The sequence below is a fragment of the Aquarana catesbeiana genome, linkage group LG01 (assembly GCF_042186555.1).
Source record: "Aquarana catesbeiana isolate 2022-GZ linkage group LG01, ASM4218655v1, whole genome shotgun sequence".
Taxonomy (NCBI): domain Eukaryota; kingdom Metazoa; phylum Chordata; class Amphibia; order Anura; family Ranidae; genus Aquarana; species Aquarana catesbeiana.
This window is the reverse complement of record NC_133324.1, coordinates 134,775,284-134,789,513: the sequence shown is the minus strand read 5'-3', so window position 1 is coordinate 134,789,513 and position 14,230 is coordinate 134,775,284. Positions and strand designations below refer to the sequence as shown.

The 14,230-nt window shown below is 41.7% G+C and overlaps 1 protein-coding gene across 2 annotated transcripts in view; it reads left to right on the top strand.

Annotated features, from left to right (window-relative positions):
- Nucleotides 1-14,230, top strand: part of POLK (DNA polymerase kappa) — a 160,769-nt gene that overhangs the window by 123,118 nt on the left and 23,421 nt on the right. For both annotated transcript variants that reach the window (XM_073624048.1, XM_073624045.1), the window contains exons 10-11: nucleotides 2,784-2,816; nucleotides 8,544-8,640. In XM_073624048.1, the coding sequence (XP_073480149.1) occupies nucleotides 2,784-2,816; nucleotides 8,544-8,640 (130 nt within the window). The remainder of the gene's footprint in view (nucleotides 1-2,783; nucleotides 2,817-8,543; nucleotides 8,641-14,230) is intronic.

The window sequence follows — 14,230 nt, the reverse complement described above, 5'->3', positions numbered from 1 at the left end:
ATTGTCAATCTGCACTGTGAAGCGGCGTCCAATGAGTTCTGAAGCATTTTGCTGAATATGAGCAGATAATATTGCCCGAAACACTTCAGAATTCATCCTGCTGCTTTTGTCAGCAGTCACATCATCAATAAATACAAGAGAACCAGTTCTATTGGCAGCAATACATGCCCACGCCATGACACTACCACCACCATGCTTCACTGATGAGGTGGTATGCTTTGGATCATGAGCAGTTCCTTTCCTTCTCCATACTCTTCTCTTCCCATCACTCTGGTACAAGTTGATCTTGGTCTCATCTGTCCATAGGATGTTGTTCCAGAACTGTGAAGGCTTTTTTAGATGTTGTTTGGCAAACTCTAATCTGGCCTTCCTGTTTTTGAGGCTCACCAATGGTTTACATCTTGTGGTGAACCCTCTGTATTCACTCTCTGGTGAAGTCTTCTCTTGATAGTTGACTTTGACACACATACACCTACCTCCTGGAGAGTGTTCTTGATCTGGCCAACTGTTGTGAAGGGTGTTTTCTTCACCAGGGAAAGAATTCTTCGGTCATCCACCACAGTTGTTTTCCATGGTCTTACGGGTCTTTTGGTGTTGCTGAGCTCACCGGTGTGTTCTTTCTTTTTAAGGATGTTCCAAACAGTTGATTTGGTCACACCTAATGTTTTTTGCTATCTCTCTGATGGGTTTGTTTTGTTTTTTCAGCCTAATGATGGCTTGCTTCACTGATAGTGACAGCTCTTTGGATATCATATTGAGAGTTGACAGCAACAGATTCCAAATGCAAATAGCACACTTGAAATGAACTCTGGACCTTTTATCTGCTCCTTGTAAATTGAATAATGAGGGAATAACACACACCTGGCCATGGAACAGCTGAGAAGCCAATTGTCCCATTACTTTTGGTCCCTTAAACGCGGCGATATGTAACACGTGTATCGCAATCTACGGTTCCCAATGCATCCGTTTACGTTTGTACGTGTGTATATTTGGGGTGGGGCCTCAGCGGACGCATGTCTGCTCTCCTCCCTCCCCTCTATCTGGTGACACCGCAACGCGCAGGGGGAGGGAAACTTTACTGGAGTGTGTGGAAGCAATCGGGTGGCAGCACAGCGGCCTGAATACTTCCATCTGACAAATAAACCCTGCTGCTTGCCCCACAGCAAGGCTAAATGTTAAAGAAAATGACCTGCCCAGTGTCCAGAACTGCATGTCCTGAGTGTCGGGTGATATGAATTGTGCATCCCTAACCTCACTTTGGAGACATTTCCAGGTTTTTTCTGTTTTGTCTTTGGAACATGAAGAGAAAAAAAAGTGATCTTAACCACTTCAGCCCCAGAAGATTTCCCCCCTTAATGACCAGGCCATTTTTTGCGATACGGCACTGCATCGATTTAACTGACAATTGCGCAGTTGTGCAACGCTGTACCCAAATAAAATTGATGTAATTTTTTTTCTACAAATAGAGCTTTCTTTTGGTGTTATTTGATCACCTCTGCGGCTTGTATTTTTTGCGCTATAAACAAAAAAGGCTGACAATTTTGAACAAAAAAACAATATGTTTTACCTTTTTGCTATAATAAATATCCCCCCAAAAAAAAACAAATTTCTTCATCAGTTTAGGCCGATATATATTCTTCTACATATTTTTGGTAAAAAAAAATCGCAATAAGCGTATATTGATTGTTTTGCGCAAAAGTTATAGCATCTACAAAATATGGAAGATTTATGGTATTTTATTTATTTTTTTTACTAGTAATGGCGGCGATCAGTGGTTTTTAGCGGGACTGCGACATTGCAGCGGACAGATTGGACACTTTTTGACACGTTTTTTGGGACCATTGAGCTAAAAATTGCCAATGATTACTGTATAAATGTCACTGGCAGGGAATGGGGTTAACACTAGGGGGCGATCAAGGGGTTAAATGTGTTCCCTCATGAGTGTTTGTTTCTAACTGGTGGGGGATGGGACTGAGTGGAGGAGGAGACATATCGCTGTTCCTTTTTACTAGGAACAGTTGATCTGTCTCTCCTCCCCTGTCAGAACTGGGATTTGCGGTTTACATACACAGATCCCCAATCTGGCTCCCATGATCGCGGGTGGCCGGCAGACATCACGGCCGATGGCCATGCGCATCGGTTCCCTCGCCGTGCAGCGCGCGCCTGCTATGGCTCTTAAAGGAACCGACGTGCAGGTACGGCGATTCGCGGGAACGAGCCAACCTGCCGCCGTAAATGTGCGTGAGCTGGTCGGCAAGTGGTTAACCAGTGTCTACTGTATTCAAAACTAAAAAAAGTTTTGGCTTTACATACATACGCACATACCTTGCTGCATGCCAAAATGCATGATAACACACTACAGTGTCCAATTTTTGAGCCTTTCTGGTGCATTGGCAGCCCTTTCATTTGAATTGACTGCCTTAATGCAGCACATGCTAAAGCACATAAAACTGCACATTAACACACATGTATTAATGCACTACACCTTGTGAAACACTTACTACATGCAGGCTGAGGACTAAGGGGCAATTCGTACCTGTGCTCGCAGGAGTATGTGTTGCATTTAAGTAGCTTATTCACACACACATTTAACACACTTGCAATGCAGTACACCACAATGCACATAGCATTCACATATGTGTGCATTGGAGCGCCATGCAGAATCCATGGCAACCCACTGCAATGCACATCTACCGCATGACATGTCACCTGATGGTTGTGATGATGGAAATGATAAATTCTCTTTTCTGCTAAAATATAACATTAACATTTTGTCTTTTCAGAGACGGAGAAAGGAAAAGCATGAGCACAGAACGGTATGTTTAAGATTAACCATAAAGACGTCAATACAAATGTATTTATTTTCTTACAGCATTTACTTTTATGTTCAGCACAAAAAAGGCATAGTTTTCTCTTTCATGACCTGAAACTGATTTTCTGTGCTTCCTCTATTTCTTTATATCTCCAGCTGTTTTTCAAGGAGGTTCATAGTGCATTCTCTGGCCAACCTATCCTAGTAAAGTGAAGTAATCCTTACTGACCCAAAGCAGACTCCCACTTCTTTTTGCTGGATGGAAAGAGATCTCCATTGCATTATACACCCATCGGCCATAACTTTATAACCACTGAAAGGTTAGGTGAATACCATTGATTATATACAATAGCATCTGAAAGTCAGTGGGATATATTAGGCAACAAGTAAACATGTTGGCCTCAAAGTTAATATTTTGAAAGCAGAAAAATAGGCAGTTTGTTGAATATGGGGGTGTGTAGCCGCAGACCGGTCAGGGTGCCCATGATGACCCATGTCCACAGCCAAAAGCACCTTCAATGGGCATTTGATTATCAGAACTGGACCACGGAGCAGTGGAAGAAAGTGAATTAGTCTGATGAATCGTGTTTTCATTTACATAATTTGGATGGCCGGCTACGTGTGTATCGTGCTATATATGTATGTGTGTATATATATACACACACACATACACACATATATATAACTTTTACAAGTGTGGAAGCTGTACAAAGTTATCAAAGTTCCCTTGTAAAGAGCTATGGGAGTAACTACACTTGAACATACAGTACATAGAAATTACTACAAAAAAAGTCAATCTTATCAGGAGGTTTGCCTAGACCTCTCTAAAGGTGTAGCAGCCCACAAAGGAATAGAATTAAAACCGTATTAAACTGAAAACCAAAAATGTAATACCCTGAATATTGTAGCTTACCAATCATTAGATGTGGTGGCTGCATTTGTTTTTTTTTTTGTTAGGCTATTTCCCCTCTGTTTTCCCCTGGTGATCTGGACAGTAACACACCTCATGTATTAGAATGCCCCACTCTGAAAGAAGGAGCACAGAAGGTACATTTTGGACAGCAGCATTGCCAGTCTGGAGGGAGTGGAGTGTTAGTTGTACTATAGGATTTGGATACACTGACAAATTGAAGACGAATTTAAGTGAATACTTTATAAACAGTTACTGAAAAGGTATAAAGGTTTTTACATACCATATTTATCGACGTATAACACGCACCACAATTTTAAGAGGTAGGTTTACGGAAAACATGTTTTCACAGCCCCCTTTACAGTACACAGCCCCCATCCCCAGTATACAGCCCCCTCATCCAGTACACAGCCCGTCCATCCATTATACAGCCCCCCTCCCCAGTACACAGCCCCCATCCCCAGTATACAGCCCCCTCATCCAGTACACAGCCCGTCCATCCATTATACAGCCCCCCTCCCCAGTATACAGCCCCTTCCCCAGTACACAGCCCCCATCCATTATACAGGGGTGAGAAGCAGGTGATTAGGGACCCTAAATCTGGGTATAACACAAATTAGCAATTATTTTTGGCATCTAGCTAAGGGGCCCGATTCACTAGCAGTGAATTACACCTTGAGTGTGTACCCTTCTCTGACTATAAACTATTCTACAGCATTGTGATGCATTGGTTGATACAGAGGCCTTCAAATATTTTTTGAGAACAGTTCCTATCTGGGTACCATTTACTTTAATGATTGCAAAAAAGGTAGAGTGACCAGTTCAACGCTTCAATCATGGACAACTATGATTTACATAGGGCTTGGCCCTGGCTAACTTTGACCTACCAAGGTGTTTAAAAGAAAGCTGCTCCTCACTTCTTTATGTCAGAAACCATGAAATCAGACCGAGACAGAAGTACAGTTAAATCACACTTGTTTAATAATAAAAGTAAAAAGAACAAACGTAGTCAAAACATAGCCAGAGTTCAGGAACCGGAACTGATAGTCGGACAGGCCAAACGTCAGGGAGCCAGAGATGAGCGCAGTCAAACAGCAAGCAGGATCTGGAGCCAGAAGGGATGTCGGCCAAGCAAATCTTTTAACAGGAATGAGTCTCTGTGATGTTGACTAAGGCGAAGACAGAGATCCTCTGGGCTGGACCGCTTAAGTAGGCAGGACTGACAAGCAGGATATCATCAACAGCTGAGTAACTGTGGAGAGATAGAAGCTGGCAATTAGCCGACAGCTGAGCGGCCAGCTCAGGGAAGGAAGGTCTGAGCCCAGCCCTGACACTTTATTTCTAGCCCTATTTATGTATTCTGTGTTAAAGTGGTTGTAAATTAAGAAAAAAAAACCTGCAAAACAAAAGCATAATGAGCTAGTATGCATCGCATATTAGCTCATTCTGAAATACTTACCTTGGATCGAACTGTTGCAGCAGTCCCCGAACACCGCTGTGGCTGGTGACATGTCTCCTGGAGTTATTTGTGGGTTCGCGGGCTCCGGCGCTGTGATTGGCCGGAGCCGCGATGACGCCACTCCTACGCATGCGCAAGGGAGTCCCCCCGGGCACGGCTACTGAAGAAACGGCACGAGCGGAAACGTTTAGGAGATAATCACGGTACCTACAGGTAAGCCTTATTATAGGTTTACCTGTGGTTAAGATGGTGTAACAGGGTTTACAACAACTTTAAGCCTAATTGTTAAAGCATTTAGCCGGCCATCCTAATATTGGGTGTTGGCCAGTTCTTTAGGTGAACACACAAAAGACCTAAGAACAGGATGTGATATCTTTACATTTTGTAATCCTCTAATTCTGAGATATTAACTGAAAAAGTTTAAAGCATGTGCAGTCCTAAAGAAACCCTTTCACCAGACTATTTTAACAGCAATCTTCCTTTAAGCTTATATGTGCCTTTAGCATATTTTTTTTGTTCTCTACCTTGTAAAAGCCTCCCTTGTGTAGAAATCCAAAACGCCTGAGATACCACCATCAGCCGCCCCAGCAGACTCAGAGCTATCACTTATTTCACACCCTATGGTGTTTCCTTTTAAAAACCCCTCCACCAGCAGCTAGAAAGAAGGTTATTTAGGGAGGTGAGGGAAGGGCTGGAGGAGCTGGACCAGCATTGACAGTAGTTAGACACTCCCAGAAAAGGAGAAGGCTATGACATAGCAGGAGGGGATATGCTAGCTAATTAGCATTACCCTGTGTTTAAGAGCTCTCGTGTTTTGTACACAATCACAACAATCGTAGAAAAGGCTGTAAATGATACCTTTGAATTGGACCTTACCATCTCCGCCTCCCATGAAGCATTTGATAAGAAGGGTTCATGTTTGCTTTGTGCCTGTGTTGTGTGGCTGGCCATTCCTTAGTTTGGTTAGTTACTCATAAGTCTTTTGTGGTTATACTGGGATATAAAAAGAGAACAGTAACTGGTTTGAACAGGTGTCCAATGCACCTATTGTATTTATAGGCAAGGCAGTATAATTTCTTTACGCTTTGATTAATTTGCTTTGGCTTTAAAGGAGCAGCTTTGAACCTAATTATTGTCAGAGACCAGTGAAATGTTTGCTGAGGTTTCATTGGAGCTTGGTCAGCTGGCTTAATAAGTCTTACATACTTTAATAGCAAAATCTTAAAATGTTCAACCTCTTGTTGTTCAACCTTCTGTTTCCTTTTTTATAATATAAAAAAATCCAACAGGAAGAGTGGGAAAAACACCGGTGGAAGTAACTAGGGTGGAAAAGTATGTAGTGAGTTTTTAAATCTTATGTGTTATGATTTTAAAGAGTTGTCCAGCAAGTCATAGTGACTCTTTAAAATCACCAGCCCTTCCAATGTTAACTGAGTTCTAAATGTGTGATTTAAAGCAGAGTTCCACCCAAAAGTGTAACTTCCGCCCATTTGTTTCCTCCCCCCCTCCGGTGCCAAAATTGTCACCTTTCGGGGGTGGACAGGAATCCTTTTCCCACTTCCGGAAACCACACCTGTGGAAATTGACGTTACGGATTGGCTCCCTCCTCTTGCCCCTGTCGCCGGGCCAGTAGGAATGAGGAGTGGAGCTTCACGCATGCGCAGTAGGGTTCCTGGCGTGAAGCCGTAAAATTACACTGCCGGGTTCCCTTACCCGCGATTGTGACGGCAGTACCCGACAGCTGATGGAAACATCAGCTGCTGTGCCAACATCGCTGGACTCCAGGACAGGTAAGTGTCCTAATATTAAAAGCCAGCAGCTGCAGTATGTGTAGCTGCTGGTTTTTAATTTTTGCAGCGGTGGGCGGACCTCCGCTTTAAGCTGGATAAAAATCTGTTTTTGAGTTTGGGGATTTTTTTAGCATTTGATGGGATGTATTTAAAGAGGAAGTAAACCCTGATGGGTTTTCCTTTTTTGCTCCCTGCAAACCCTGAAAATTAAAAGCATAATGGGCTAGTATGTATCGCATACTAGCTCATTATGTGACACTTAGCTGTCCCTGTGCAGGCCGCGTCCATCTTCGCCCCTCTTCCTTCTGGGGCCGCGGACTCCAGCTCTGTGACTGGTCGGAGCCACGTGACGTCACTCCCACGCATGCGTGCGGGAGCCGTCAGTGACATCATGCGCTGGGGAAGAAACGGCAGGTCCATTTCTTCACAGCAAAAGGGAAATATCTCCTAAACGGCACATGTTTAGGAGATATTTCAACTACCTATAGGAAAGCCTTATTCTAGGCTTACCTATAGGTAAAAGTCAGGAAGGAGGGTTTACAACCACTTTAAAAGAGACATATACTGGTTGTGTATAAAAATTGCATATACATTTTTTTTTTTCTATTACAATTAGAATAACCGGGGTAAATATAGAATATTGCATAATAATCTTTCGTTTTTTCAAGTCAGCAAGTAATGCTTCAGGCTCCATTCACATTTTCCAGGTTCTGTTTTTCTTCTTTGATGAGCCTAATGCCCCGTACACACGGTCGGACTTTGTTCGGACATTCCAACAACAAAATCCTAGGATTTTTTCCGATAGATGTTGGCTCAAACTTGTCTTGCATACACACGGTCACACAAAGTTGTCGGAAAATCCGATCGTTCTAAACGCGGTGACGTAAAACACGTACGTCGGGACTATAAACGGGGCAGTGGCCAATAGCTTTCATCTCTTTATTTGTTCTGAGCATGCGTGGAACTTTGTCCGTCAGATTTGTGTACACACGATCGGAATTTCCGACAACGGATTTTGTTGTCGGAAAATTTTATATCCTGCTCTCAAACTTTGTGTGTCGGAAAATCCGATGGAAAATGTGTGATGGAGCCTACACACGGTCGGAATTTCCGACAACAAGGTCCTATCACACATTTTCCATCAGAAAATCCAACCGTGTGTACGGGGCATAACTCCGGGAAGTTACAAAATGAATATGCCCCCCCCCCCCCAATTTTTTTTTTTTTATACAAAATCTAATGCTTGTTTTGTCTTGGGGAGGAAATTAAACTAAAGTTAACTCACCATTACAGCCTCAAAGCAGGCAATGTCTGTTGTGTTGTCTCATTGGCTAACCCATGGTGCTCTGTGAATAATTTGTCATGTATTGTATATAAGAGCATAATTATAAAACAGTAAATTTGACATTCACTGAATTCGATGGTGGTAAATTAATCGATGTAATTGAAAACACATGCACCAGGAAGGTTCACCTGCAGTGAATGTGTTTTGAATGCCAGATTCACTGTTTAGTGCAGCAGTATTCCATAAGTACTTTGTAGAACATGGCATTAACTCCAATCAAATTTTAGGACTTTCAGTGAGATCAGCTCAGCAGAAGAACAGTATGAATTGTGTCGGGAACTCTGCAAGGACCTAGCAGAAGATCTACATAAAAACGGACTAAAGGTTTGTATAGAAGCCATTTACTTTCTCTTCTACAAACCATGAATGATGTGTGCACTGTGAGTTGGGTTGTTTTATTGAGGTCCCTTTTACCTGTGTATAAGCACGTATAAATATTTCAGTATGGATTTAGATGGCTTTGTTAGTGTTAATGTCTGTTATTGAAAATGGTGCGTTAGTATGTGGGGTGCCAGCAGGGCCGGGACAAGGGGTGGGTAGGAGGCTGCCCTAGGCACAGTGGGGATTTTAAGAGGCTATGCTAGAATTGGTGATTTGGGTGGGGGGGGGGATACTAGGAGAATGGATTTCTTTTAGGTAGAGGGATTTGGGGAAGGGATTTGTGCTAGGAGGAGAAATTTGTGGGGAGGATAAGTGCTAGGAGAGGGATGTTGTGTGCTGGGAGAGGGGGATTTAGAGGGGGGGATTTATGCTCAGAAGGAAATGTATTTGAGGGGCGAGTGAATTTCTGTGAGGAAGGGCGATTTGGGGCAGGATTTGTGCTAATAGGGATGATTAGGGGGAAATTTTAGGGGGTGGGAGGGGGATAAATGTTAGGAGAGAGGATTTGGGGGGATTTGTGCTAGGAGGGGGGAGTTGGGGAGGGAGAGCATTTGAGATGGGAGGAGGGATTTGTATTGGAAGAGGGGGGATTATGATGGTGGGAGATTTTTGGCTTGCAAGGGAATTTATTCTTAAGAGGTAAATGTGAATATTAGCGCTCAAATTTTTTTATTGGGGGGGTTCTTGCTGACACATAATGTGCATACATTGTTTTTTGGGAGGGGCGCCGCATGCCATCTTTGCCCTGGGCGCTAGATGACCTTGTCCCAGTGATGGGTGCCAGTAAGACAGGAAGATGCCTCTTCTTAGGGAAGGCTTTGTTCAATGTACCCCAGCTACAGATTCTTTCTGAATCACTATACGGATCCTGACATATACATCCACATCAACTGTTAGAACATGTTGGCTGCATCCAAGACACCAGACTCTCTTTATACTCTGCATTCTCTGCTCCTGTAGTGAACCGTATAGTGCTGGCAGATGTGGTCAGTAAAGAAATCATTCATGTCAACATTGATTAAATTGTTTTCTGCTCGCAGAGTATTGCGGGTTTGGTTGGTTGTTTGGTTTTCCACAGTGAGCACATGTTCTTGTCTGTGGTGATTTACATACAGAAGTAGATGTACTGTGCAGCAAGGTTTTTATTTGTCCAGAGCATGTTCCCAAGGCTGAACTGTAGTCCTCTGGAAAAGCCCATATAATGGATATAATGACATAGTTTTTGAATCTTTCAGTCCTGTTACAGCTCCTGTCACTCCTGTCAAGCTGTCTGTCTAGTGGTAATACTGAATGATTTATTAAAACATAAACACTTACCATGCTCAGCCCACCCAGTACCACTCACTACATGGTTAGTAAATGTAATCCGGATGGGAAATGGGGGGGTGTATGCCGAAGGAAAAGGGGGTTGATGGACTTTAAAGGTAACCACTGTAATCCCAAGTTGAAAAAAGTGCTCCTAAATATACAAATGTATAAATTCACATTTTATTTGGACAAATATAAAATCATCAGAAAACATTTGAACATTGTGAAGTGTGTGTGTATATAAAAATGTGTAGTTCTCATATATATATATATATATATATATATATATATATATATATATATATATATATATATATATATATATAAAGAAAACACAAATAAATTATACAGAGAAACATGTGCCAGTTGGCCCACAGATCAAACACTAATCAAGTGTAAATATATTGTAGTCTTCCATATGTAGGTGCCAATTGCGGAATTACTGTAACAAAGCCAATGGATCACTACTCGTTTCTCCAACAGCTAAATTTTTTCATTGCAGCAGTGTACTAACTACTGCACAAAGCAGCCACAGGCGATGGTCTGTTCAGTCTTGGAATTCAAGGATAGCAGATACAGCTGACAATATAATCGGCCACCAGAAATAATAGAACACTTTAGGACGGCTACAGCTCAGCTCTGAGATCATCTTGATTTGAGAGGCTACAGGGTGATCTTGCATTGGATTTACTGTTAGGCATATTGATTTTATCTAATCCACATGCAGCAGCTATTTAATAGCTGATGCCAAGTTTATATGTATATTCATAGTAGTCACCGCAGGAATGCAGCTGTTGAAGTATGATGTCACTGTAGAAGTGTGAGGTTTATTGGAATGCTCCTCCAACCTAATCAGCACAAACTGTATGTGCTTATGGTGCAGTTTCCTTATCTCTCCTAATATTGTCAAAGGTTATTTTAAGTAAAGGGAGTAACTCTGACATGTACATCAATTTTTGTCTTATACGTAATTTAAATTTTGAATGCTCAAGCTGTCTGGCTGTTAATGTTTTCTCTAGGTGAGCTGAAGCAGTAACTTTCCAAGGCTGAAGCTACATTTCGCTGAAGGGGACAGAATGCTCCAGCTAGCTAACTGCTTTCTGTAAAGTAGAGGACAGCATATTGGGGGGGGGGGAGGGGGGGCGGCACTGAGTGAGGTATTCATGAAGGGGTTAGATCGAAATATGATAAACTCTTTAAAAAATACTGCAAAATGGCAAGCTATATAAATAGCATACAGAGCATAGGAAAACATAAGGGTTGTGGGACTTTAAATATCCCTATATCTAGCAGAAAGAGGGGGGATTGGGACTTTAGATGAGGCATAAGACACGTGACTAAATAATTATTGAGCGCATAAAAACATGTTTATTACCTTACAGAAACAGAAAAAATAGCACATTGCAATTGAAACACACATAGAAGTAGAAAATCAATTTATATACACACATAATAAGTATTATATCATATATTGCATTTCCTATACAGTATATACAACCACAATGTTGTTTTAGCACTGCAACACATAATAATGGGAGCCGATTTGTACTTCATGTCAAATGATTGTAAATATAGCAGAAATTCTCATAGTGATGTTTAAAAGTAGAAAACATGGCAGAACGTTGGTATAAAATATAGTTGCATTCAACAGGCTCTACGCGTTTTGTGAACTCACTCCACTTCCTCAGGAGCGAATGCGCAGTAAGTATCTGCAGAAAGATAATATACAGTGGGGACAGAAAGTATTCAGACCACCTTAAATTTTTCACTCTTTGTTATATTGCAGCCATTTGCTAAAATCATTTAAGTTCATTTTTTTCCTTATTAATGTACACACAGCACCCCATATTGACAGAAAAACAGAATTGTTGACATTTTTGCAGATTTATTAAAAAAGAAAAACTGAAATATCACATGGTCCTAAGTATTCAGACCCTTTGCTCAGTATTTAGTAGAAGCACCCTTTTTGACCTAATACAGCCATGAGTCTTTTTGGGAAAGATGCAACAAGTTTTTCACACCTGGATTTGGGGATCCTCTGCCATTTCTCCTTGCAGATCCTCTCCAGTTCTGTCAGGTTGGATGGAAACGTTGGTGGACAGCCATTTTTAGGTCTCTCCAGAGATGCCCAATTGGGTTTAAGTCAGGGCTCTGGCTGGGCCATTCAAGAACAGTCACGGAGTTGTGAAGCCACTCCTTCGTTATTTTAGCTGTGTGCTTAGGGTCATTGTCTTGTTGGAAGGTAAACCTTCCGCCCAGTCTGAGGTCCTGAGCACTCTGGAGAAGGTTTTCGTCCAGGATATCCCTGTACTTGGCCGCATTCATCTTTTCCTCGATTGCAACCAGTCATCCTGTCCCTGCAGCTGAAAAACACCCCCACAGCATGATCCTGCCACCACCATGCTTCCCTGTTGGGACTGTATTGGACAGGTGATGAGCAGTGCCTGGTTTTCTCCACACATATCGCTTAGAATTAAGACCAAAAAGTTCTATCTTGGTCTCTTCAGACCAAAGAATCTTATTTCGCCATCATGGAGTTCTTCAGGTGTTTTTTTAGCAAACTCCATGCAGGCTTTCATGTGTCTTGCACTGAGGAGAGGCTTCCGTTGGGCCACTCTGCCATAAAGCCTCGACTGGTGGAGGGCTGCAGTGATGGTTGACTTTCTACAAGGTTTTCCTATCTCCCGACTGCATCTCTGGAGCTCAGCCACAGTGATCTTTGGGTTCTTCTTTACCTCTCTCACCAAGGCTCTCCTCCCCCGATAGCTCAGTTTGGCCGGACGGCCAGCTCTAGGAAGGGTTCTGGTCGTCCCAAACGTCTTCCATTTAAGGTTTATGGAGGCCGCTGTGCTCTTAGGAACCTTAAGTGCAGCAGAAATTTTTTTCGTAACCTTTGCCAGATCTGTGCCTTGCCACAATTCTGTCTCTGAGCTCTTCAGGCAGTTCATTTGACCTCATGATTCTCATTTGCTCTGACATGCACTGTGAGCTGTAAGGTCTTATATAGACAGATGTGTGGCATTCCTAATCAAGTCCAATCAGTATAATCAAACACAGCTGGACTCAAATGAAGGTGTAGAACCATCTCAAGGATGATCAGAACAAATGGACAGCACCCGAGTTAAATATATGAGTGTCACAGCAAAGGGTCTGAATACTTAGGACCATGTGATATTTCAGTTTTTCTTTTTTAATAAATCTGCAAAAATGTCAACAAGTCTGTGTTTTTCTTTCAATATGGGGTGCTGTGTGTACATTAATGAGGAAAAAAAATGAACTTAAATGATTTTAGCAAATGTCTGCAATATAACAGAGTGAAAAATGTAAGGGGGTCTGAATACTTCCGTCCCCACTGTATATAGAGATACCAATATGATATAGTAAGTACCCCAAATAACAGGTAGAATGCATAGATTTTTCTACTTCCATGTGTGTATCAAGTGCAATGTGCTATTTTTTCTGTTTCTGTATTGTAATAAACATGCCTTTATGCTTTCGATAATTTTTTGCGTGTCTTCTGCCTCATCTAAAGTCCCACCTCCCTCTCTTTCAGCATAGAAAAGCATGGGTTTGAAGCTGTACTTTTCCCTGTCATTGATAATTGGCACAGAAGAACAGTAACTATAAATTATGTAATGCTAAATTCCACTTTTTGCTCATCTTCTTTTTTTGTAATTCAAGCCCAGACAGTTTTCTAGTTTTGGATAGTGAGAAATGGTTAGAGGAGCCTTTCTCAACCAGGGGTCTTCAGAACATAGGGTTCCTCCAGAGGTTTCTAGGGGATTCTTGAGCAGTTAGCAATTTCTGCCTATCAGGTATGTAACCCTTGACACCTGTCAGGGATGATCTTTCCACTGTCCACCAATGTAAGGGCCATTACTCTAATGTAAGAAGCATTCGTGCGACCTTGTACCCAAACAAAATTGATGTGCTCTTTTCCCCACAAATAGAGCTTTCTTTTGGTGGTATTTGATTTTACTTTCTGCTATAATACATATCCAAAAAAATATATATATAACAAAACAAATGTATTCATCAGTGTAGGCCAATATGTATTCTGTTACATATTTGTGGTAAAAAAAAATCACAATAAGCGTATATTGATTGGTTTGCACAAAAGTTATAGCGTCCACAAAATAGGGAATAGATTTATGCGATTTTTATTATTATTTTTTTTTTTTTTTTTACTAGTAATGGCGGTGATCTGCTATTTTTAGTGGAACTA